The 26,724-nt window shown below is 44.3% G+C and overlaps 3 protein-coding genes across 3 annotated transcripts; all 3 read right to left on the bottom strand.

Moving 5' to 3' along the window:
- Positions 1–956: 956 nt before the first annotated feature.
- Positions 957–3,008, bottom strand: MYCFIDRAFT_83137 (uncharacterized protein; the record flags this gene model as incomplete). Its single annotated transcript, XM_007926193.1, has 3 exons — positions 957–1,042; positions 1,982–2,006; positions 2,193–3,008. 3 exons carry the CDS (start codon positions 3,006–3,008, stop codon positions 957–959), a joined length of 927 nt encoding a protein of 308 aa, XP_007924384.1.
- A 531-nt stretch (positions 3,009–3,539) lies between these two features.
- MYCFIDRAFT_203258 (glycoside hydrolase family 55 protein) lies at positions 3,540–6,621 on the bottom strand (the record flags this gene model as incomplete). The annotated part of the gene is made up of 3 exons (XM_007927412.1): positions 3,540–3,601; positions 4,305–4,774; positions 4,835–6,621. 3 exons carry the CDS (start codon positions 6,619–6,621, stop codon positions 3,540–3,542), a joined length of 2,319 nt encoding a protein of 772 aa, XP_007925603.1.
- An 18,022-nt stretch (positions 6,622–24,643) lies between these two features.
- On the bottom strand, positions 24,644–25,845 carry MYCFIDRAFT_153196 (uncharacterized protein; the record flags this gene model as incomplete). Its single annotated transcript, XM_007927411.1, has 1 exon — positions 24,644–25,845. The coding sequence occupies exon 1, from the start codon at positions 25,544–25,546 to the stop codon at positions 24,644–24,646; it is 903 nt and encodes a 300-aa protein (XP_007925602.1). The 5' UTR covers positions 25,547–25,845.
- Between the last annotated feature and the right edge of the window lie 879 nt (positions 25,846–26,724).

The following is a 26,724-nucleotide window of genomic DNA, read 5'->3' as shown; positions in this document are numbered from 1 at the left end:
TTCTTGCTACGGTACTTATAAAGCAAGTTATAATCGTTGCGATAGTAGCAACCCTTAGCTTTAAGCATATAGGTAGAAATGAGGTTTGTAGCAAGGCCTAGCATATATAATGCTCCGAATAGTGTAATCTCTTCTATGCCGAAGTTATTAACAACCTTTATGCTAATAAGCGTATACGACTTAGACATAAGACGACCCTTGCTAGTCTATACACTCGTAGAGCAAGGAATACTCTTAATAATACGTCTAGCGTCGTTTATTATATATATAGTCGTGCTAGAGTTAATAATTATGTCTTCGCGGTCTTAAGCGCGGTAAAGGTTAGCTCTAGTGTCTTCTACGAGCATAATGTCCTTAGAGAGGTCGAGGTCTAGCAGGCATAGGGATTCGTTTATAGACGTGCCGTTGTTAGTAGCAAATGCTATAAAGCTGCGATATCCAAATAGGGACAATATTAGATACTAAGCGTATACGAACTGCGCTCGCTTATCGTTACTATCTGTATCGCTATCGTCGGCGTTGTTAGTCGAATAGTTTAAGCTAAGGTATAAGTTGCCTCGTTAGCCTCTACCTTGCTACTACTACTGCTAAGTTGAGTTACTAGACTTATCTTAGTCGTCTTAATTCTTCGGGTTCTTGCGACATTGTTCTGTTATATAATTAGTCGCTTTAGGGTAGTACTTGCACTTCTTGCTGCCCTTCGACTTATCGTCTTTCTTTAGCCGATTAGAATTAGAGCGATTAGCATTAGGGCGATTAGAGTTAACGTTAGCGAAGTTAGCAGCGTAAGTGGCTTTATTGTCCCTTACTATGTTCTCGTCTATAACATTCGTAATTAATCTATTAAGTGTAACTATAGAGGCTCTGCTCTAGTTACGTAGGATGTTACGCTTAGATATAGTAAATTGAGATAGCTTAGGTTAAGCGCCGAGGCATATAATAAACTAGTATACGCTCTAGCGGTCGGAGATAGCTAGATCACCCTCCTTTAGAAGTTGTAACTTAGCGCGATACTTATTGCAGAAGCCCTCTAAATTGTCGCCTATATAGCGTAATATAATCTACTTAACGTACCGAGCATATTCCTTAGCAAGACCTCCTAGCTTGTAATCGGCTTAGAGACGATCCTATACCTCTTTAGCTATATAGAGCCTAATAAGGGTTGCTTAGATATACGATTAGCAGTTAGTATAGAGGAAGGTGTAGGCTTAAGATAATTTAATGTTAAATTTATCTTCTCGCTGTTTAAATATAGCCTAGTCTTCGCCTAATTAACGCACTAGCTTAGTACGTGTGCTATTAGCGTACTTAAAGAGGCCTACACCGCGTAGAGCGCTCTCGGCGCTATCCGCCTATATAGTATAGTTAGCTTTGCTTTTAAGCTTAAAGCCTAACTATAGTAGAGAGCTAGAATAAGAGTATATCGTTGCTACTATAGCTAGCTTTAGATTCTTCTTCTCTTCCTTTAGATATTGACCTAGTAGTCCTTCTCCTTCTATCTACGCGTGAACGCGTATTAGTAGGAGGTTTAACGAGATATTTATAAATAGTAATTTTTAGCGATCGGAGGCGACGACGATAAGGTTAGAGAACCGAGCTGTATATTACCGGAGTGTCTATTAATTGAATTAATAGATCGGAGGTGCTAGAAACGCAGGGTAGCTTATAACTACTTAATGTAAGAACACTAGTAGATTAGAGGTCTACGGGTTCTACGAAGAAGAGGTAGCGATGCCAAGAACGCTCGGGCACGTGATCGTGGCCTGAGGCTGGCACGGCCGGCCGGCTGGCAGTCTAGATACATCAAGTGTTCATACTGCTTCACGGTGGGAGCAAGGAGTGTGAAAGGAGAATTGTTGGCGAAGCAATCGTGCAGGGTGAAAACAAGGTTGGCGCCAGCGGGCGGAGAAAGGCTTGGCGCGTGTGGAGCTTGCTTTCATTATTCTCACAGCACGCTGCTGAGCATCAACATCCGACACACATAGCGAGCAGCCTACCTCGTGGAGCTGATGTCGTAGGAGAGTATATGAATATGGATAGGACTAGGCAATACTCGGGGAATCGTTAATGAGAAATGGGACCCGAAGCAAGAGCATGGCACAAGCAACAGAACAATCTATGCGAAGACACAAGCGGCAGCGCAGCCTGCGACGCCGTTCATATCGAGACGACGATACCCATCTTCTTCATACCTTCGGCTTCATCTCTCCCAATACCTTGAAAATCTCCTCCGCCATCTCTCTCATCCGCTTGTCCTGACATCCCGAGAACAAATCTGGATGCCATCTCTTCCTCTCCTCATTAGGATCGAAGTCCTGGTGGTAGGTTGAATATACCCGGAAGACTTCCTTCAGATCGCATGAGCACATGCCGAGAGCGAACTTGGCCGCATGGACAGATCGGCGACATTGGTCCTTGTTGCAGTGGTACAGAGCTGGTGGTGTCGGGAAAACCTTGATCTGTGAGTAGTTTTCGAAGGCGATCTCGGTCAACTGATACCACTCCTCGACTTGGTTACGCTGAGACTGGCGGTGCTGGTCTTTGGCAACTTGAGCTTGTAAGCCAGCGTTTCTCTTCTCGAGTCTGCGTCCTTGACCCTTAGTCTTGTCGTATTCCTCCTTTTCACGCCCGGACAGTGCTGCGTAGAGATTGCTGACTCTCTTGATCGCTGCATTCTCTTCACCCTTAGCGGCCTGCAGCCTGCTTTGTGCCTCCTTGAGGTACTCCTCATCAGCGATGACCTTCTCGCGGATCGCCGCTAAGTCAGACTGCGCTTCTGTATCCCTCTCAATTACACGACGATGCATCGCCAACTCGACCTCAGCCTGGATGACTTGAGACTGCGCGACTTGCCGAATTGAGCTGGCGCTATAGAGCCAGTTTGAAGCCTCATAAGTCTGTTCGAGGTTGGTCAGAACTGGCGGCGGAGGCAGTGGCGTGGGAGGAGGCGTTGCTGGCTTCAGTATTGCTGGCTTCGCGCGTGGCTTTCGAACTCGCTTTGGCGGCATCTTGACCTAGTAACTTCTACTGTCTGACGAGCTTATTCCGTGCAATCGATGCGAGTCCTGCAAGACGCCGGCTTTAAGATCGCATCCAACTGTGTGTAGACAGTGTCATCGAGAAGATGATTTCTGCATGCTTTTATAACTGTTGACTAGCAATTCCTGTGCCTAGAGCCTGCAAGTGAAGATGTCCGGAGTGAATAACAATAACTTTGTGTCGCTATCCATGCAGCCTTAGTGTTCACATGCAAGACAGTTTTAGGACGAAAGCTTTCACCCCAAGACATTACCAGAGATGGAGAGCGTCATCTCGTGTAGAGTACCTGCCTTTCTCCACGCCAATGCTTCTTGTCCAGAGATGACCAGCACCTGCTCAATGACTTCTGTTTTGCGATTAGCGATCAGGCAGGCGTGGGCAAGACAGCTGCAAGAAGCGTCGAGTAAGCAGACAGTGGAGATCTGACATGGAAACTGAAGGTACTGTTTTCTAAAGGCATTAAAACCAAAGGGACTTTATAAAATTCATGCTCCCCTATACTAACCCTCCTTGTTTCGCTTCACTGTCGATATCTCAAACCCTGCCCCTATTCCTAAAGGCCCTATATACTTCGATAATATATAGTATATTATTAGCTATTAAAGTAGTTAGTATTCTTACCTTATATTACGTATATTAATAAGGTATATAACCTTAGTTTTTATACTTTCTAGCCCTTAGTAGGGGCTCTAACCTCGCGTATCTACGTAGATCTACGCCTACCTTCGACGCTCTTATATAGAACCTTAACGTCGATATACTACGTAATACTAGTAACCTTGCCTAGCGGTCTTCGTCGTTCCTTTATTATAATATAATTACTCCGCTATATATACGAGACCTCGATTAAGTCTACTATAACCGCTAACTTAAATAATACGATATTAATACCTTCTTCTACTATTTCCTTAAAAACGCGCTCTAATTCTACCGATTATATCGATTCTACGACCTATATATAACGCGCTATATAAACGCGACTCGGACTATACCGCGAAATAGGCCTTTAATATATACTAGCTGTTTTAGGAAGGTCTATAGGCCTCGAGTAGGCTTCGGACTAGCCTACGATATACTCTAGGTATATCGCAAAACTAGCGGTTTAGTAGCGCTTAGTAGCGCTACTAAAATACGTATATATATACTAGAAGTAGATAGCGAGTAGCGAGATTAGGTAGCGTACTATTAATAGTATACTACTGAAAGGGATAGCTGTGTTGTACGTATTGTTAGACGATAATATGCTATATATTATCGAAGTATACAGGGCCTAAACAACGCAATCGTCTGAACAAACCCATCCTGATTATCATTATAATACGCAACATCCTTCCCATCAACCGTAATCGGCCAATGCGTACCCACGGTATTCAAATTATACACACTTACTCGAGTATTGCTTCCCTCCACACTCAAAATCCGATTCTGGCAAACGGATTGGTTTCCTTGTGCGGAACATGCTGTGCTGTAGTTGTTAAAGAAAGAGTAAAGACCGGCGCCGTAGACGAGGATGTCTGTGCTGTTGACGATCCGTAAGCCCCAGCCGTTTGCGGCTGGGATGGTGAGGTTTCTGTCCTTGACTGTGGTTGAATCGAATGAGGGATCGTTTAGGGCTTTCACGACGGGGAAGGGAATGCGGGCGTTGGGATTCGGCTGGTAGTAGGCTGTCTCGGTTTGGATCTGGCCGGCAAAGACGTTGCGAGCGTTGGCGAATTGGTACTCGTAGCGGACATGGCTGGAGGGAACATCAGTGCCGTTTTTTTTAGAAAAAAGTTGGAAGAGGAGATTCACTTACTGTTCGACTGCTGTACCGACCATCCAGACAGGACCTTGACTCTCATCGAGTAGACCACGACCAGCGTAAATCGTTGTCTGAGTGAGTGCGGGATCCTCAACATCGTGGTCGGCAACCCAAAGCCACACATTCTCCAGATACAGGCCAGCTGACTGGCTGGTGATGTGCATGGTGAGAAAGCCGGAAATGCAGTCTGTGTTAAGATTGTTGGCGGTCACTACAGTGTTTGGTGTCTCAGGGCAGTTTGCAAGAAGGAGTTTCGAGCCAGCGAAGCCTCCCACGCGTGCGTGAACGTCCCAGAGACCAGAAGGTGATCCGGCAGGTGCAATCAGGTTGTATTCGAAGAGCACAGCACCGCGTTGCCTGCCTTGCGTGCTTACAATTGAGTCGGTCCATTGGATGGAGCCTTGCTCGCCAGCCTTTCCGATTTGAACGACCGGCTTGGGATTCGTCATGTCGTCAAAGTATGCACCATACGAAAGGATGACGGAGAAAGACTCCCCAACGATCCTGGAGCCACTGGGAATGTAGATTGTGCAAGAGACGAGATAGTCGCCATGGTCCAAGTAGAGAATCCTGCCGCCGGCTTTGGCCTGATTGATTGCGTTCTGAAGTGCCTTGGTGTCATCGGTCCTGCCATCTCCCTTCGCACCAGCATCTCTAGCACTGAGGAAGTCCGACACCGAGTTCTGCTCGAATTGTGGCTTTGACTTTTCGTAGTACTTGCCGTCACTCTGCAGTAAGCTTGCCGGTCTTGCATTGGGAGTAAGAGACTTGAGAACTTCATTTGGTCCAGTTGGAGTGTAGGTATGACCTTCGACCCAGCCAGCGATGTAGTTTGTGTTGCCAAGTCTGGTTCCGCTTGGTCCTTTAATTGCAACAGGAACGTTGTTGAGCTTTATATTTTCCAAGATCAAGCTGCCAGCCGTGGGTGGCAAAGAAGTCTGATTGTGAGCAGTAAGGATGCCGACCTTTGTGTTGCTGATTTGCGAGTCGATGAAAGTGACAGAGCCAACCGTCTGTGCGAGTCTGCCTCCCGTAGACATATTCAGACCCACAGTGCAATTGTCGATGTTGATGCTCTTGTAGGTCCAGCCCCAATCCCAAATTTGGTTGATGGCAGTTTGACAACCAGAGAATGTTAGATTTCTGACAGTAAACTGCTGATTTCCCCAGTTGGCACCGTACAGACCTCCGTAGAACACTAGATCATTCATGAAGCCACCGCTGCCCTCTTCGATAAAGATACCTTGGTGCTGGGTTCCAGCAGCAGAGCTCATCTTAAATACCATGTTCTGCAAGCTCGTAGCCTGTGCAGTCGGCCAGTGCAGACAAGTGATGGCCGAAGAAGCTGGTACGAGCGTCGTGTCGATGATGAGGTTACGGATCTGCCTCCAGAAGACGTTCGTTGCTCCGAATCCGAGCTTGCCATTGGACTGGTATGGGTTGGCATCAATAACACCGAGTCCGCCGGACCAGGTCGCAAAAGCACGCATCGTTGGCATGCACTTCGGGTTTCCGATGATCTGGGTATAATAGTAGTCAATAATGCTACCATTGACCATGTATGTGCCCTGTGGAAAGTAGACAACTGCAGGCGTCACTGTAGAGGAAGCGCAGGCGCCAGGCGCACATCGTCCGCCGCTGGAGATGGCCCTGTTGATAGCTGCTGTATCATCTGTCACTCCGTCGCCCTTTGCTCCAAAGTCTTTCACATTGCGGAAGACCTGATAGCCAGATGGGTTCGAGTTGAATGCCGCGACTCCCTGATGCTTGATATCTTCCATCCAGAAGTAACACGGATCGGACGGATTGCTGTCCGCCTTTGGCTGAGCAGCCATAGCGGGCTTTGGTCCTCCTTTCGGGAATCGTTGCCACCAAGAACGAGATGGTCCTGGATAGTGGGTGTATGAAGAGTACTGCTGCAGTGCAGAGTCAACATACTGTTCGACCTCCGGAGGTGTGAACAATCGAGCTTGAGTGCTCATGAGCGCGCCCAAAAGGGGCAAAGCGTAAAGAACGGAATACATTTTCAGAATGAGGGTCGTTAAACGAGTGACTGTGCAATGGTGCAAACAAATATATGAATATGAAAATGCCGTGAGGCAGACAACGAGCAGCAAAGTGAAGCTGGTGGAAGGTCAGAAAGGCGGCTGACCACCGTTGCACACCTCCGGATGGTGCACATTGTTAGGGACCTTCAGAAGCCACTAATTTGCAGGGGCCTCTCGAAGTCGGCTACTAAAGTAGATACGAAGGTTACTGCCGCATCCTTCGAGGGCTGGTTATCTACCCCTGCGAGTTATCAACTCGTAGGCCTAGACCGTGCTTTTAAATAGCCCTATTTAAAAGCATATAAGACGCTATATTAATTATTAGCAGGGATTATATTCCTTTACTAACTATAAGAAGTTAGTAGTTTACCCTTAGCTAAAGCTACTACTACTACTACTAGGGCGATAGTAGGGTATTGGAAATATTAGGTAGCCGACTTAGAGGAAGTATAGGAGGGCTCTACTTATTATATAAGTAAAGTCTAGTTATTAAAGGACGGAAACTAACACTACTACTACTACTTATAGCAATAGTATAGGCTACCGAGGGTAACATAACCTATAGCAATATAGGTAGCTATGTTTAGCAAGATAGGATAACGAGACTATCGCTTAGGCTAATAACTAGAGCCCTATAATATAGGCATTATAGAAGTGTAATACGAACAATATGCTATACGAGGTTAATAATCTGTCTACTCTATAGAAGGAGGCCTCTTATATAGGCTCAAAACTAGCCTATAGGTATAGGGCCGGTTACTAGCTAATATCCCTCCCTTTCTTCGTGTCTAACTAGACACGTTTTACATTATGCTCGCTTAAAACAAACATATATACATCCTTAGCGCTCTTAGCTAAGGCTATTCTTAGAACTCCGTAATAATACCCCCGGGGTAGCATTAATCCTAGATACTATAATTATGCAAAAACAACTTCCTAAGCAACACTATATAGACTTACTATTGCTTTAACGCGCCGTAATCCTTACTAGTAATAACCTTATCTACTAGTCGGTTCTCGAGATCTCCTCCGTATGCGTTAAAGCTATTAGTACCGAAGTACTGTCCCTCGTAGAAAGCTTAATTAACGAGGAGGTTAGTAGCCTTTTCCTTCGTAGTATTCTCCTAATCGTATAGATATTCCTTAAGTCCCTCGTTATTAAGCTAGAGGATCTGTTTAACTTCGTTCTAAACAACGTAACTTAACTAAGGAATCCTACTAACTAGGGCGTCGGAGATGCAACTAAGGCCTTCGACTAAGATAGCGGTAGGGAAGGGGAACGGTACGAAGGTGTTTAAACCTAGAAGGGCGGTTAGATTGCGGTACGCCTTAGTAACCTTAGCGACGGTTAAGTTGTCGTAACCCTTAATCTTAGTGCCGTCGATAACGCGAGAATAGCCTAGGTTAATTAATATACGGTTGCTCTCGGTCTTTAGATTACTATATAGTAGGTATAGTATCTAAATAGAGACCTCGTACTCCTTTAGAGGGTTGAGGATCTACTCCGCCTTACGCCCCTTACTATTAGGCTAACCGTCGAATATGTAGTCGAGGTCGTCGTTAGTAAGGTGCTTATTAGTAAGCTTGCCGATCTTACTTAGTAGAACTAGGCTACGAGCCTTAAGCTTCTTAACCTAGTTCGTAAAGACCTCGGGCTAATACATGCCTTCGATAATAGTAGAGTAGCTAGTCTTATCCTTAGACATAAGGCAGACCTTAATACGTAGGTAACTAGCACCCTCGCTAGCTGCGAGCTTAACTATATCTTATCCGAGACGAGTAGACTCCTTAGAAGGACAGTTTTCGTAAGTACCGCTAACCTTAAAGAACTTAGTAGGCTTAGGGACGGAGATAAGCTCGTATACGTAATTAGGTCGAAGGGCGATAGCTAAGAGCTATAGGGCAGGGTGCTAGCGGACGATTTAGTTGCTTATACTATAAGTTTAAAGGGCATTGCGGCCTTCTTGCTTAAACTTAGGTATTGTATGCATATACTAAAGGTACATTTCAAACTCCTCCTATATTAGGTCGATAAGGAAAGGAAGATATACCCTACGAGGCTCTTGTAACTAACTAAAGACTTAAGGGAAGATAGCATTGCTAGTCTAGCGAAAGCGGTCGAAGGAGGTGCCTTAGCTAAGGATGCCGGTAACGAACTTACTCTAGCGATCTGTTAGCGTAAGGGCGCGAGTAATAGTACTAGTAGGGTTGAACGCGTAGAGTCCTAGAGATATCGGGGCGGCAGCAGGGCGTCTAGGAAACTAGTTAGTATAGGCCTAATTAGCCTTAAGGGTAGCGAAGGCGTCTTAATTAGGAATCTCGCGACTAATCTTTAATAGGCGACCGACGAGGACAATCGCCTTAGCACTAGTATAGAGACTATAGACCTTAGCGGCCTTCTTAATATAGTTAGTATATATAGAGAACGGCTCTTCTCCTAGCTTACTAAGGTCGTCGAGCTATTAATAGATAGAGAGGGCGGTAGGAGCTTCGCCTATTACGGCTTTAGGAACTATATCGATCTTAGTAATAAGGTGCGTAATAGAGTCGCCCTTATAAGAACTACAGATATTCTTAGTTAATAGGATCGGCGAGAGCCCTCTATCTCTACGCTCGCTAAAGGAGCCTTCGGAGGAGACATCTTCTAGTAGCGTATCTAGTATATTAACATCCGAGTTACTATAGTTAGTACTATAGTTAGTACTAGAAGGGGCGCTATACTTCTTAGTAGCCTTACGGAGGGCCTAGCGAGCATATAATACCTTCTTACGCGCTGCTTCGGCCTTAGCGCGCTCGTCTTTAACTTCCTAAGAGACCTTACGGTTACGGGTCGAGCGACGGTCTTAAGCCTATATCTCCGTAGCGAGCGCGAGACTAGTAGCCGTATCGGCCTCTATTTCTAGGCGAAGAGCCTTACGTTTAAGGACATCAACGATAGGAGCCTCTTAACCTTTAACAATAAAACCTATACTATTAATACGATAGCCCTTCTCTTTTAGTAGATCCTTAGTTATCTATATATTAAGATCGACCTAGACAATCGTATCGTAGTACTTCTTCTAGTAGGCTATCGTAAAGTCGTTAAGCGTAAAGGACAAGTTAAGTAACTACTTGCCTACCTTCTTACTAGCGGTAGATATACGATAGATTATAGTGCGGGAAAGATGCTCGGCGCCTTAACGACGGACCTTATACTTATTAACGAACGAAGAGACCTACTTAGTACGCTCTTATCTACCGTAGGCGAAGTTAATAAGGCTCTTAGGAAGACTGCTTAGTCCTCCCTAATATTCGAAGGCCTAGTCGAGGGTCTTAAAGCGCAAGCGAATCTAGGTACTAGCTATCTCGAGGCTATAGACGATAGGAAAGGCTTATTCGATATCTATATCGTTAAGGACCTCGCGCTTAAAGATACGCTTACCGATAGACTAACGCAAGTTGTTTATACCGTACGTAACTAAGATAGTAGCCTTCTTAATATTCCTATTAATAACGCGTAGCAAGGTGCGAGCGTTCTAGATCTTCTCTTAAGGGTCTTTAAGGGCGGTAACGATCTAGAAGCAGTACTCGAGGCTAGTTATAGCAGCTAAGGCGCTATCGGAGGGGGCTTCGATCGGGACTAGTATGCCTAGGTTTAGGGCTAGTAGGTTGCTACTGCTGCTAGCGCCTAGCGGATTTAGGGCGCCGGAAGACATCTTAGTCGACTAGAGCGGAAAGGAGTTAGTAACGAGTTTGCAAAAACGTTCGTAGCTTGTTAATAATAATTAAAGGGTTTAGATAGAAGGAGGGGGAGGGGGTAGGCGGTAGTAAGTTAGTTAGCGTTTAAGTAGAAGAAAGAGCTTAGAAAGCTCGCCTTAAATAGGGTACGAAGGTAGCGTAGTCCGTGTGTTCCGGTAAAGCAAACGGATAACGATTATATATAGACCCTAAAAAGTGAAGCTATATACGAGACTCCTTTATTAGTAGGGCGGCTAAAGTTTAATAATCGATCTAGCTAATTGCTAGTAGCGACTACGCGCCTTTATTAACCTCTAGCTTTCGTAGATTCCCGCGTACTCGAAATGTAACTAGTTAGTTCGAGTACCTAGTAGTAATCTATAGTAGTAAGGCTAGCGGGACTAATAACACCCCCGGGGTAGTATTAGCTTTTTCTCTAGAGATGCTCGGCAACTAGGAGCAAATCGCCTAGGCCTAGCGTAGCTTATATTGGCCTATAGTACTATCGTTATAGATATAGCATTACCTTTTATAGCAGCAGACATATAAACGTAGCCCGTGCGTTCTTCTTTCTTCTAGATACTAAGCTTAGCGGCCTAAGGTCCCTATTCTTAGAGGCTATAGGCCTAGGTTGCTATATCTATCTAAGAGCTAGGAAGGGAGAGGGATCCTCCCTTTCTTAGTATCCTACGTAGCTAGTGCTAATTAGGGTAGGAACATCCTCTAGTAGAGTATCCTATTATCGTTGTTACTTAAGGAAGGTTGCTAGAGTCTAGGAATCTAGAGGGAAGTAGTCCTAGAAGGGTAGAGGGGTTAGGTTCGACTATCTTCCTAATACTGCCCCCGGGGTATTATTAGGAAAATACGCCTCGTATAGTTCTATCTAAGGAAACAAGAGCGAAGGAATAAAGTTATAGCAACATTAATCGAAGGTAAAGGCAAAAGCAAAAGACAATAATAGGATAAACTAAAAGCAATAAACGAGAGCATAAACATTAGTAGGAACAGATAATAGGTAAGGACTGAAGGTATAGGGCGGCACTACATTAATAGCGCGGAGAACGATCGATAAGAGTAAGGAAGCAACGTAGCAGAGGTAGGTAGAGGCAAGGAAGAGCAAGCAATTATTTAGTCTCGGGATCTAGCTATAATTCTAGGCGGTCTTCGTCGCTAGACTAGTTAGGTTCCTCGGAGTTAGAGTTAGATAGCTAGAAGTCTAGTTTACTATTAGAATCGGAATTAATATCGGAAACGCTCTATATATAGTTAATCCGTATATAACCCTCCCTCTGTTCTTAAGTTATTCCTAATAGCTTACTAAGACGAATCTAGGGATAGGCATAGTTCTTAGGTAGAACAGGATCTATAATAGCGGCAGGATCCTCCTCCCTATAGGCATCTAAGGACGGTAGAGGGTCTATAGAGGCACTAACTTCCTCCTCGGTCGGCGGAGGGTAGGTAGGTTCGCGTAACTTAACGATCTTCTTTAGATTAGCCCGAGGGTAAGAGTGCTTTAAGGTAGCACTATCTAGCTCCTAAAGAAGGTATACGGAACCCGAGTAAAGGACCTCCTTTACTCTATAAGGACCCTTCTACTTAAAGGCTAGCTTATAGGAGTAACTATACTCTAGTTCGGACCGGTATAGAAGGACTATATCGCTAATCTTTAGAGGTTCCTAATTAATAGCATTATAGTTATTAAAATACTACTTAGCCTCTTCCCGAAGCCGACGTTGTCGAGCAAGACCCTCTTAAGAAGTCGTAGTTATATCCTTAAGAGCCTTAGCCTATAGGGCAAGAAGATCTGCCCTAGTACGAACAGACCCTTAATCGTAAACGCCGTACGTGCGGTAGGACAATTTAATAGGAAGAACGGCGTCCCTCTTAATTATAAGTTCCGCTAGTGTAAGTCTAGTCGTGTCGACAATAGTAGTTCGGTCCGCCTAGAGAAGGGCTAGGACGCGGATAGAAATAGGAACTAATCTATCGCTACTATTAGTTATCTTAAATAGGGCATCAATTAACGACCGATAGCCGCGCTTAATAATAGCATTCGACTAGGGATAGTACGGGGAGATGCGAACGTTCTTAGCCCTATATAAAACAAGTAGCGCTTAAACCTCCTTAGCTATATTGTTCGTAGCGTTGTCTAAGATAATCTCGTAAGGTGTTCCCTAGCGGCAAAACAGATCCTTAAATAGGAAGGTAGCTATGTTACGGGCATTAATAGTACCGCAACCCTTATAGAAATAATAGGCTTCCGGCTATCGAGAAAGACCCTCTCGAATAATATATAGGCTATTATTGCGGCTAAGATAGACCCTATCGCTATACTACCGCTCCCTAACTAACTAGGTAGCAGGGATACGCAGCTCTCCTAGACGCCGGTAGCTATTCCTAAAGTTACACTTAGGATAGCTCTTATAGTAGCGAGAGATATTAGCCTATACGCCGTCCTACTAGTAGCGTCGACGAAGGACATCGAAGGTGCCCTCCGCCGCCCGATAGCCGAGCTTATCGTAAACGGAACGAAGGATTTCTTGTCGGGCTGCTAGATCGTTAATAATACGCTAGAGCGGTATATTAACTATAGCCTGTCGCTAAAGGATACAATCCTTAACAAGGAACCTCCGAGAATAGCGAATAATACGACGGTATTAACTCTTTAATAGACCGGGAGCTCTCTTCGTATAGGTAAGGAAGTAGGCGATGTTATAGGAGTCGTCGGAGTAGACCCTATTAAGGATATTATCCCTACCTAGTTCGCCCGCCTTAGTATCGTCCTAGTCCTCGCCGCTAGTAGCAGGGTCTTCGTTAGGCTAGTTACTAGGTCGGTCGTCGGTAGTAGACCTAGTAATTACTAGTATAGCGTTAATATAGAAGGCAGTAAAGAAGGTGCGGTTAATAACCGCGTCGATATCCTCTTCTTCTATTATCTCGGCGATATCTTCTTCTATAGTAGGCCTTCTAGAAAGGCTATCCGGTCTAGTATGCTTCTTGCTAGGGATATAGAAGACGTCGAAATCAAACAAATAGATCTAGGTAACCTACCGAGCTATCGTAGAGTTAGGCAGGTTAGAGGCTATATAGTTAAGTTAATAGACTAGCGTCTAAGCGTCGACTTCTAGGCGAAAGAATACTCTAAAGAGCTAAGGTCGGAACTTCTTAAGAGCCTTATAGATACTAAGGCACTCTCGCTTACTAGTATCGTATCGGGCCTCGATAGGTTTCTATAGACCGGACTCGTACCGGACAGGGTAACGTAAGGAGGGCTCCTTACGATTATACTGTATTAGTATCTCGCCGTAGCCTTCCCCGCTCGAGTCGACCGCAACAATTAGCAGACCTACGCCTTCCGAGTAGTTAATAGAGGTAAGCGTAGGCGCGCTAATAAGCGCCTTAGTAACCTTGTCCTTAGCGGCTTAGTAAACGGAGGTCTATATAAACTCTACATCCTTCTTAAGTAAGGCGTATAGAGGCTTATATACTAACGCAAAGTTTTCGACCTAGATACGGAAGTAGGAGACTACTCTAAGCTAGATCCGGACATCTTTCTAATAGGTAGGGTCTAGCTAGGAAACAATCTTTAGAACCCGTACATTGTTAGGATAGCGGCCGTTCTTATTAGTTACAAACCCGACAATGTTTATTCGTTTGTATAGGAGCTAAAGCTTCTCCCTATATACCGTTAGGTTAGCTCGCTCTAGGTCGTAGAGGACACTATCGAGGTTCTAAATATATTCGAGAAAGAACCTGCGGATGCTAGGCTCTACTTCTTTATTATCGTACCTAGTTTTAGGGCCCTTAATGCCGATATCGTCGAGGAAAGGCATCGCTATATAGGAGATATAGGCCGCGAGGACTTAATTTATAATGCGAACAAACTAGGCTACGGAGTTAGTTGCCCCTTAGGGAAGGGTAGTTTGTCTATATAGCCTAAGAGGTGTCTCGAAACTAGTAAGGTCCCGGCTGTTAGGGTAGAGAGGTATCTAGTCGTAGCCCGAGAACACATTAACTAGCGAGGCTACTATACAGTTAGCAAAGGCTTCTAAGAACCTATTAGTCTCCGGAGGAAGATTAGTATCTCTAATCGTAACTATATTGAACTTCTATATAGCGTTAATTAGCCGATACTTCTTTAGCTCCCTAGGGGCTGTCTTCTTCTAAACTAGGAAGTATAGATTGCGATACGAGGCATAGGAAGGCTCTAAGGTGCTAGCCTTTACACGCTGCCGTATTATGTCCTTAACTATACCTCTTAGGCTTAGGTTTAGCTTGAACCCTAGGTAAGCCTAAGGCTTATACTCGATCGTTCGGATCCTCTATAGAGGGGCAACCTCCGGGTTAATCCTGCCTAGATACGTAAAGTTATATACTAACACGGCTTCGCGGTTGTATAGAAGCTCGTATAGCAAATCTAGTTTAAGATCCGAAAGCTCGATGCTAGGTTTGATATTCGCTAGTCTCTCCGGCGTTAGCCTCGATCCCCTAGGAATAGCGGAGAACTTTTTAGTAATGTACCTCTAGTCGTATAGACTATCCCTAGGTATTAATATCGCTTCGCGGTTAAGGCACTTTTGTCGCTAGTTAGGATTTCCGCTAGGATTAGACCTATCGGTTATATATACGCTACCTTTTACGGGCTTAATCTTGTTAGCTACCCTCTTATATAGGGTATATATACTAATCGCTCGTAATACCCGAGCCCTCTCTCTTTAACGTTAGGCCCGGAGATTAGCGCAATAGAACAGCGCGTAAACTTTATTAGAAGTCTCCTTAAGTCGGTAGGTATATAGCTAGTAATCCTAATTTATAATTCCGGCGAAAACGTTAGATTCCTAATAATACCCCTAGGGTAGCATTAGCTCGGCGCTCTAATTAGTTAGTTCGGATTCGGGCTTAGGTAGATCCGCTTCTAGCGGCGATACCTGCGATAGCATTATTACCGAGATTCGTACACTAGGTAGTCGTTATACTATTATGCTCGCTATCGCTTCGAGCATTCGTCTCCTTAGTATAGAGCTTAGAAACTAGCCTTGTCGTACGGAGCGGCGCACCTCTAGATATAACCTATTTAAGCTATACTAACTTATAGCGCAGATTGCCGGTCTTACAACCGCGCTATAGCGTTTCCCGAAGAGCGCTTAGAAGCAGTAAGGATATCCTCGTAGGACTTATAGCTAGTGTTTCCGATATAACTAGTAAATACGACTCGGTTGCCCTTCTAGTTAGCGATAGTTCCTTCCTAGGAGCTATCGTCGCAGTTGCGCTAGATACCCCGGGTTATACGAGACTATAGACGACCTAGAATAATTAGCGTGTTCGGGTTAGCGGCAATCTAGAAGGTAAAGGAAAAGCATATACCGAAAGCGTCTACTATAACATTATAGTAGGCACCTACTAGCGCAACCTCCCTATTTACTCCCTATATACTAAGGGAAATGTCTCTATTTATTAGTAGTCGGAGCTGTTTAGCCTAGCGCTTACTTATAATAAGTAACTCTAAGCTATTATTAAGCATTGCTAGCAACTGCTAACTATAGCTTCCGATAGTAACTTAAATATAGATAGCGGGAACGATAGTAAAGGAACGGGTAACTACGGAAAGGTCTATATTATTAGGGATAGAGTAAAGTTCCTTAGGTCGAGGAGGTCCTACTCGACCGATTTATTAGCTAGTAAATCGGACAGCCTTAATAGAAACTAAAACCGAAGCAGAGTCGGTATTATTATTATCCCCTCGGCCTATCTCCTTAATCCCCTCTTCGTTAGCATTATCGATAGTCTCCTAGCTCTCGTAGGTTACTAATTCGCCTTCTACTAACTCCTAGGCCCCTAAAAATTTAGGAAGGAACTATAGGGAAGAGACGTCGATATAGTCCTCTCGCCCCTATTTGCGTCGGAGGGCTACAAGGTCTTTTATAAAGGTAGCATCGTTAGGAATCCGGCTCTAGAATAGGTTAGTAGGCAAACCGTATACTAGAAGCTCCCCTATAGACACGTTAGACTTGAGGTCTAGGAACTATAAAGCCTAGAAGAGAGTATTTACCTTTATATCGTAAGAGTTAGTAGGCCCGGCACTATACTTCTTTATATACCTATTAAAGCGAAAGCTCTTTAGGTCGGCTAACTTTCGCTTGTAGGCCGGCGGGTTAGCTAGGCCTAGGGTACTACTAATATCGGTAGTAACATCCTCTATATCGATATCGGGAGTCTATAGGACCTCCGGAGTAGCTATACTAGCTCGGGTTGCACGGTCTTTAGCTGTCTAGAGTGTCTTAGTCTTAGCGACTAATTCTCGCTATTTCTTAGCCTTGTTAGCTGCCTGCTTCTTAAGTATCCTAGTAGGGGCTGCCGTACTAGGGCGGGTAGGGTTCTAAGGGCTCTTACTCTTACCCTAGGACTAGGTTTAGGACGACTAAGTTTAGGACCTTATAGCAGCGTAGACACCTACACTATTCTTAGTAACCGCGTAAACATTAGTAACTGCGTCCGGGTCCTAAGACACAAAGTTGACTTTAATAGGCTTAGTAGTACCGTTACTGCTCCGCTCCTTAACCTGTTTTGCCCTAACCTTCTAAGTCTCTCGTTTAGTAATAGCGGCGAGGGTACTGTTCCTAGTATCCTTAAACTCGATCTTGCTGCTATACTTCTTCTCTAGAAGACTCCTAAGTTAAGGCAGCTTCGGGGCTCTGCGATCCTACTCGAAGTTAATCTTGTCGCCGGTATCGGTATAGTAGAACCGACTATTTACTTATATAACGAGCTTCCTCTTAAGAAGCTCCTTCTAGATAGGGTAGTCTAATTAAACATATTTAAAACCGCCGCACATCTAGCACTTGCTATCTAAGTCCGAATAGATCTTCTATATAGCGTAGACGTTAACTAAAGGGGCCTTAGGGTAGTTAGGATCGGAGACCTAGTAGACTAGTAGTATATCCTTTAGTATACTAGCATTAAGGACCTCCCTAACTCGCTATAGTGCTTTCGTATTAAGGTTGAGCTAGGCTAGGGATTTAGCTAAGTCCGCAACGTCCTAAGAATGCTTAGTAATAGTAGGAGTTACGGTACTAGGACTACTTTGCGATTTAGGAAGAAACTTAGGCCCTCTAGTTCCCGAGGCATCGTTCCTTACCTAGGCTAGGTTATTCCGGTCCTCGCTATAAATGAACTTCTTTACGTCGGCGGAGCTATTAATATCGTCCTTAATAGCCTCTAGGACCTCTTTATACTTCCTAAAGGTCTCGGGATTGGCTTCGCTAAGCTTATAGCGACGGAAGATACGCTTAGCCGTAGACTACGGCAACCCTTTAAGGAGTAGCCTCGTTCTCTAAGAATTCTCGAGGTCCTGCTAGTCGATGCCGTCCGCTAACTTAAAAAACTCGCGGACGTACTCCTTTAGGTCGTTATCTTTAGTGCGCCTCTCTATATAGAGGTTCTTAAGCTACGTACGACTACCTTTAATGCGACGGCTATCGCGATCCCGATACTCCCTTATAAAGGCCTACTTAAAGACCTCCTAGTCGGCATTAGACTTATCGTCCTTTTCTAGGTAGCTAACTAGGGTTCTAAGGGTTCGGTGAAGCTTAGTAATAGTAGTCCTCGTAAGGGACCGGACCTTATACTAGTCCGACTCCTCTTCGAGTCCGTACTCGGCTAAGTTGTCCTTAAAGCGTTCTACGTACGCCGTAGCGTTCTACCCTTCGAATAGAGGGTTCCTACTACTTCCTAGCTCTAGCGGGCGACGCCTATTCTAACGGAGAAGGTTAGTTTGCCCTTAAATTATCTTTATAACGACATTATAGAGGGCCTCGGGCGTAGAAGGCTCGATAGCCCCTAGTTCGATAGCGCTTATAACAACTAGTCGTCGCCTAATTTCTTCGTTAATAGGGTCCGGTAGGTTATTAGATTCCGAAGATTCCGCTAATTCGTAATACTCGCTTTCGCTAGAGCTTATTCGATTATTATAAAGTAGTTAAAATAAAATGCTATAGGAAAGTGTTTTTAGTATATATTGTAGGTTTAGTTTGTTTCGATGTTGCTATGCGAGAAAATAGTATACTAGGCTGTTTTCTTCTAATATTACCCCTAGGGTATTATTAGAGTTTAGCCTCCTAGGGGTCGCCTAGACACCCCTAGGAGCTTTAGTTTAGTAAATTTAGACAAAAACCGCTCGGAGGAAGGGACTGTAATCTCTATTTACACCTAGATCCTAGAAACTAGCTACTTTACTAACTATCGTTATCTCCTTTAGCTAGGCGGGGGGGGCGGGGACCTTCCTTTTTCTAGTAGAAGGCTAAGTACTGTCCGAACGAGGCAGCGAATCCCGAAACAATCTACCCGGTTAATAGGGGAACTGTCTAGGCATCCGACCTGTAATCTAGAAATTGCTATCGTATAGATAGTCTTAGCAAACTAAGTAAGGCCGATAGGTAATTAGTCTATCTCCTCCTTAGGCGGGGCTTATCTCGAGCAAGCGGTGCTAAATAGGTCTTCGACCTAGAGCCGAGTCCTTAGAAGCTAGCTATAGTTATAGACTAGGCCCTAAGCTGTAACAGTCCTAAGGGTTTGCAGCTTTTCGGGGTTAAAGCGATGCCCTTATTAAGAGGTTTCTCTGCTTGTCGTAACGGCCCCTTAAGATACTTCGGTATCGTCCGTATCGTAGGCTCTTATCGTACCCTCGCTTCGGTTATAGCTATTCGTACCTAGAGACTACCTTTAATATACCCGAACCTATTAGATATAAAGAGATAGCCCTACCTTCGGCTCTAATAAAGGACGGAAACCAACACTACTACTACTACTTATAGCAATAGTATAGGCTACCGAGGGTAACATAACCTATAGCAATATAGGCAGCTATGTTTAGCAAGATAGGATAACGAGACTGTCGCTTAGGCTAATAACTAGAGCCCTACAATATAGGCATTATAGAAGTGTAACACGAACAATGTACTATACAAGGTTAATAATCTGTCTACTCTGTAGAAGGAGGCCTCTTATATAGGCTCAAAACTAGCCTATAGGTGTAGGGCCGGTTACTAGCCAATATTATATAGCCGTTAGTATAATTAGAAGCTAGGCTTAGGGGGCGGTTTAATTATAGCGATTATAGTAATATAGGTCCTAGGATAAAAGATATCTTTAGAGATAGTAGAAGTCGTAGATTATTAGCTAAAAAGACTATTTCCTCGATAATAGCTAGGATAAGGGCTATTAATAAGTAGTATTCTATCTAGTAGCTATATCCCTTAGAATTTAAGGCTATAGGAGTGCTTATAGCTATTATAGAATACCCTCTAGTTACGACTAGGCCTTATAATCTTTCTTATAGTACTATTAATATATCCGAAGATACTAGATACTCTAACTAATAGATATAGCGACTCCGCTAGGCTCCGGAGATATTGCTTACTAAGCCGCCTCTTACTAAAGAATAAGAATAACTTCTACCTTAGCTTATTTTCTTCGGGCCTAAATATAATACCGTACTAGCGGCCGTACGCTAGGGTAGGTCGTACCTATACTTTCGGAGTCGGTAAGATCTTAGTATCCGCTCCGTAGTATACGTAACTATAGAAAACGTAATTTCCGTATCGCAGCGCGTCGCGGTTGCTAGGTCGACTAGTAGTAGTAGTAGTAGTAGTAGTAGTAGTGCGATTTCCGCTAGTATACTAACTATCGATAGCGAGAGGTCGTACGGTCGCAATTTAATAGATTTCGCACTGTTTTAATAGATTTTAACGACCCCGCTATCTCTACTAATAGATACTAATTATATTACTAAAAATGAAGCCAAAGTTTGTTAGCAAAACAGCGGTATAGCAAAATTCGAGGTATAGTTAGCGATTATAGCTATTTTAATAGCGTTAATATATATTAGAGGGCGGCGGTATATAAGGCATACTATTATAGACTTATATCGCGCTCGGAGGCGCGTATTGCTACCTATTTAACGCCTATAGTATCGGTAGAGGTATATAGAAGCTATTAGTTACCTACGCGACCTACGCGGCCTACGCGGCCTATATAACCTACGCGTACGCGACGGCGGAATTTAAAGGAAAACGCGATAAGAACGCGTAGATACCGCCTAGAACTGCTAACGGCGCTTCTTTACTAAAATTTAGCTAAGCTAGCGCCGCTAGTGTTCGCTTAGGTATATATTCTTACCCTGCCTATTTCTCTAACTATTTCTTCGACCGCTTCGGCTTCTTACTCGTAGTATCTACGCTCTTACCCTTCCGCTTCTTTAGCGGCGGCGCTATATCGTTAGTCGCTCTTAGAAGATAATAGCTCGATATAACGTCGCTTAGCAATAGCGCTTATAATAGCTTCGGCGGCTTTGTTAGTACGAGAATAGCGTCTAGATACGTATTCTTAAAGTAAGTAAGAACGAGGTCGGTAAAGCCCTTCCTAATATTGTCGCCGGACTCGTAAAATACTATTAGCATCTTCGAGATAATAGCCTCGCGCTTCTCGTTAGTCTCGTTAAGACCTTCTTTGTTATATAAGCGCTCGAGTTAAAAGATTAACTCGTACGCGTTATAGAGAGTCTTACGTACGTCGAGTCGATAGGTAGGCGCGTATAGCGCGTTAACTGCGACGTCCTCGCCTTCCGCCGCCGTCGACTTAGCAGCATCTTCTTCGTAGATTTCGAAGGCGCGTCTAGCGAATATATTTACCTATTATTGCTAGTAATAATCTTTAATAATAACGCGTCTAAGTATAATATAGTAGTACTAGAGGTTAGCGCAAAGCATACGATACTAGCGAAAGAATTTGTAGTCGTAGGTAAGTGCGCCTTCTTTACTCGCTAACTGTAATAGCTTAGGGTCGTAGTATACTAATTTGTCGTTTACGAGATTAATCTAAGCGCTAATCTTGCGCTATATAGGCTACGGTAGGCGTAGAAGCTAGGTATAGAGCTCTTCGTCGTCGCTGCGCGCGAGAGAGTATATATTTAAAGCCTATCGTTGCGAAGCAATATCCGACCGAAGGTCCTTAACCTAACCTTTATATAGGTACTATATCGCTACCCCTTTAAGTGTAAAGTCCGCCGCTATTAGCGACTTATTACTATCTATTTTAAGACACGCATAGAAGCTCTTATTTATGTTTATATCCTTATATTAGCCGACGATAGTAGGTACGTTATAGACGCGATAGTAATTTGCCTATAGCCGAATATTACTGCTAAAGTTACGCTCTAAGTACGTCTTATTAGACTCGTAATTGGCGTTCTTTAGAAGGCAATCGATAGCGGCTTATAGCGACTCTTATATGCCTACGAGTAAGCGACGATAAACAATAGCGGCGCGGACGTATCGACGTATTTCTTAGTAGATTTTAGCGCTAAAATGTCTGTCGATAGTGCGCTATACGTATACGTAATAAAGAAGGTATATTGTCGATAGAAATACTATTCGAATAGCGCGTCGCTCTGCCGCCGAGTTGTCTATAAGGAGGAATTTAGGTAGCTATTTGCCGCCTATCTACTCGCTCGCTATACGTAAAAACTCCGCAACAATATCGCCGTTATCTATAGGCGAAAGTATATATACCGCCGTACGCGATATACTATATTTGTCCTTTATTATAATAGTGTAAAGGAACTAGCTAAGGTAGTTAGTCTTATGCGTCGCGTCTATAAAGGCGATCGTAGTATAGTATTTAAGCAATTCTATACTAGTTTTAGACCTAAATACGACGCCGTAGGTAGTTTCGCCGTCGATTTAGCGTACGGCGGTTATATTCTTACAAAACAGCTCTTCTATAATAATATATTAGTTGTTGTTATAGTAGAAAACTAAAATTAAAACAAAGGAATCCCGCAGAACCTAAGATTTAGGGTTTAGGCTTGCTAAGGCATACTAGAAGCCGGACCGAGGTTCTACTATAGGTTCTAAAATTCTTAATTAGCTCGAAGCTAAGGCTCTGCGGCGCTAACCGCGCTTCCGCTTTAACCGAAGAACTTTAAAATTTTCGAAGTTCTTTAAAATTCTAGCTTTTAGGCCTAGTATTCGCTAGTAACCGAGTCTAATATATTTGTCTATCGATTTAATAACTTCCGCGTTATTCTATTAGTCGATCGGAGTCCGGATACGCGGACGCGACGGTCCGCAGGCTTATAACCTAACCTTAGGAATAGTAAGAACATTAACTTACCTTATTAATACTACTCGTATAAGTCTTCCTTTTGCGCCTACTATACTAGCGACGCGCCGCCGAGCCTACCGTCCTTATATACCTTTCGAAACGCTCTACCGGAGTTTAGTACGTCGTACTTTATTATAAAGTCGCCGCTAGCGGCCTTAAAGAGCGCGTTCGCGACTAGGTCGTATACCGCCTTTAATGCCCTCTAGACTAAGCTCGGCGTATATCTATAATATACCTCTCGACCTACGGCGGTTAATAACGCGCTATACTAACGGAAGAGGTCGAAGTTGTCTAATTTATAGTAGTCCGAGTAGTCCTTGCGACTAATACGCTATACTCGATACGCGATAATCTCTTTACTATTACTATAAATGCTTACAACCTTTATTATAACTAGATAGTAACGCGCTACTTCTATCTTCTTATCGTTTCTTCGCCGACTAAAGCCTTACTTCTAGTCTAATTTCTAGTATAGTTGTTTACGGAAGCGGCAAACAAAACGCGTTATTTCTAATCCGTTCTTCTCGACGTAGACTCTATCTTTTACCTATATATTATCGACGTATAGTAGTAACGCGTACTATTATTTAGCCGATACTTCGAACGAGTCGTCGAATTCGTAAAGAATAGCTCGTTCGCGCTATTCGCAGAGGTTGTCGACGTACGGTAAGAAAGCGTATATAGTTTCTAGGTTTACGAGAACCCGAGAAATGCGCTTATAGCGTAGCGCGGAGGACTCTAATAAATCTAACGCGTCTTTATTACTAGAATTGATAGTATCGTCCTTCTCTAACGCGTCTATCGATATATTAGCGATTCTAACCCGCCTACTACCGAGCGAAGCCTATATACCGCCCTCTAGCGCGAAATCGCCCTAGGCCTACGAGGCAAGTATACTATTACTATCTCCGACGAGGTCGCTAATAGTAGGTATTTTTAGTAGACAAGGCTTTATTAGAAGAGATAGAATTGATATAGTAGCGAGCGATAGCAAGGTTATAAGCGATAGTAAGGTTAGAAGAGGTATACAAAACAAGCGCCTAAACAATAGAAAGCGCGTCGACGCGCCGGAGCGGAAGCGTATACAATCTACACCGACCGCCGCTCGCTAAGGTCTACAGAGCCTATTCTTAGTAGGTCGGCGCACGGCCGCTAGTACGGTGTTATATTCAGGTCCTTTTCTTCTGTCTGTACGCCTACGCTACACGTCTTGCAGATCACATTCTTAGCGTCAACGGCTGGCCCATTCCAGGTCCTGTGGGTGGTTTAGTATATAGACACTGTGGGTGGAGCCATAGTGGATGGTCAAGATGCTGTGAAGCCGAGTCGAGTGGACATTACTGCGTGGGCGCCACGGAGTGAAGAGGCGAGCTGAGCTGAGCCCGACAAAACTCAACTCAACTCAAATGTTCAAAGTATGGGGTTTGGGTTCGGGAGGAGGTTCGGACGTGGCCGAGAAGGATTGGAAATTGCGTCTAAGCTGTTTCAAGCAGCGCTAGGGCGATCAAGGTGAGTGCACCAGCTCAGCAGACACGAGACCTCTTTTCCACGCGACTACATCTGCTGTGCTCGTGCAGCCAGATCAATCGTTGCCCAGAGGAGTTCTCCTGGGTCGAGTGACATGCCCAGGCGATCGATAACTCACGCGAGGACGCTGTGTGACCAGACACGGTACGGTGGGAATGTGCTAGTGGTACAGGAGGCAGACTGACCACGTGTCGTCGACCTCTTCCCAAGATGTTTCTCGATGCCGCCCCTGCCTTTTTGACAACTTCTCCTGCCATGCGTGCAGGAGACATCAGTCAACCTTTTGCTGCGATAGTGCAAGCATCTCTCCTGTTGCCGGCCTATCTTCCAATATAACGCGCCCCATCCAGAGTTACCATCGAGCTGTCAAGTCTCTCTTGCCGTTCGGCTGCCACGCTTTGGTATCGTCCCAGCGAGGGAAGACAAACGCGAGTTGATCTGGGGACTCTTCGGGCCAGGTCCTGTTGATCAACTGTAGCAATTCTTCATACAGTACTTTATATCCGGCAGGACTCAGATGTAGACCATCATGAAGGAAGCTCTGCAGGACGTCGTTCTTTGGCATATTAATAGACCCTGTCGGCTCTGGGTCAACAAGACTTCCCCCGGCTCGCGATATGAGAGCGCTCCAAAAATCGATGACATGCACCTGGGTCTCCTCTCCCACTTTCTTCACAGCTTCCGCATACTGTTTCGTCACGCTGGCCCTTCGTCTGATAACATCTGGATAGTTCGGATCATTGGACTTGTCGCTTTCGAGACACTTCCTCTCGTCGACCGGCGGAGGCGTGATCAAAATTCGTCTTATGCCTTCATGCCCTCGCACATCTGGATGATTTACCAAAGCTTTGGTATTACTTGCGAACTCATCAAGAGGAACGTGCTGTTGCGGTCCGCCTGGAGTATCCGGAAGCCTGGAGTCGTTTGCGCCGAAAAAGAACGTCATGAACCGGACTTGTGCACATTGTCTTGAAGGCAGAGCGTGTGGAAGCACTTCGAGTGCTTGTCTTGTGTTATAGCCGCTGAAACCTCTGTTGACGACATCCAGTTGCCGGACGTAGGCGTCGCTCAATTGGGCTCCAAAGCCGAATCCGCGGTCTTGATTGAACGACTGTTGCGTGATGCTGTCGCCGAAAAGCAGAAATTGACCAATTGCTCCCCCGAGCATGTTGTTGCTCGAGGTGCTGGTTGCCGTAGCGGGGGAGTCATTTTGAGAAGACATGGCGGCTTGCGTTCTTTCTACGGGTCGCTTCATGTCGTGCGAGAATGTTACGTGGTTATGGGAGCAAGGAGGCCGATAGAGAATGGATGTTCTTGGGAAGATATATTATGTGCTTGTCGGCGGCTCTGCGTGCCTACGAAGCGCGAGCGAAGTTCCGCCTTGTATCGCCGCCTTGTATACCGCCGCCTTATACGCCGCCGCCTGAACACGCAGCCGTGGTCCCGCCCCGGTCGATTCGATTTTAGCGAGGCACTCTTGTTTAGCCGTAGCGAGGTACTCTTCCAAGGTTGTTCGGTCGACTTGTATCGCGCTTTGTCGCTAGCGCTATCGTTTGTTGTAGTATCTCTCGAAGGAGGCGAGAGGTTGGTTCTTCGGAGGCCGAGTTACACCGCCCTGCTAGTTCGTATAGAATGCAACCAATTAGATCTTTAGCGTTTTTTAAAGACTATAATTTCTATAAAAACTATCCATCCTAACGAAACACATACTACAACATTAAATAAAATATTATTAAAAATACAGCTTAGAATCTAAGTATTTTAATAATATATAGCTATATAAGATTTTGTATAAGATTTATATAGGATTTATATAGGATCTATATAAGATTTATATAAAATTTATTACTAATTTTTATTACTACTATAATTTGTTATAATTTTATCTAAAATTTGGATCCTAAAGTCATTACAAATTCTTTATTAATAGACTTCATTATTTTAAATTAAAAGTCCTAAAGCGATAGGCTTGGTATATATAGTACACAGTCAATCTATTTATTGACCACCTTTTTAGTAATATCGTATTCCGTAATGGAATCTACTGCTAGCATCGCCGCGAGCATGCAGCATCAATCTCCATTATCCTACCCGATCACTTCATCGCATCGACTCCCGTACAAGGTCGAATCCCAAATTCAAAATCCCATTGTGAGTCTCACTTTCCGTACAAACCCCTAGAACTATCCGTTGATGAAACTCCATGTTCATTATGCATTTGGTCGTGGTCACTCTGTTTTCACAGCAGCAGCCCGCCATCATGCAGGACACCACTTAGCGCCATCTTCACCTGATGGATCAGCGTGGGAGAGAGGGAATGCATGATCAAAGAGAGCACTGAGGTTGTCAGGTTGCGTGCTCGGATCTCGACTTAGGAATTTTTAGGAATCCGAACTGATCCACAGAAACATAGGTGTACTTCTCCTCTGTTTT

This window comes from Pseudocercospora fijiensis (genome assembly GCF_000340215.1).
Source record: "Pseudocercospora fijiensis CIRAD86 unplaced genomic scaffold MYCFIscaffold_3, whole genome shotgun sequence".
Classification (NCBI taxonomy): domain Eukaryota; kingdom Fungi; phylum Ascomycota; class Dothideomycetes; order Mycosphaerellales; family Mycosphaerellaceae; genus Pseudocercospora; species Pseudocercospora fijiensis.
The sequence above is the reverse complement of the archived record's forward strand: the minus strand, read 5'-3'. Positions and strand labels throughout refer to the sequence as shown.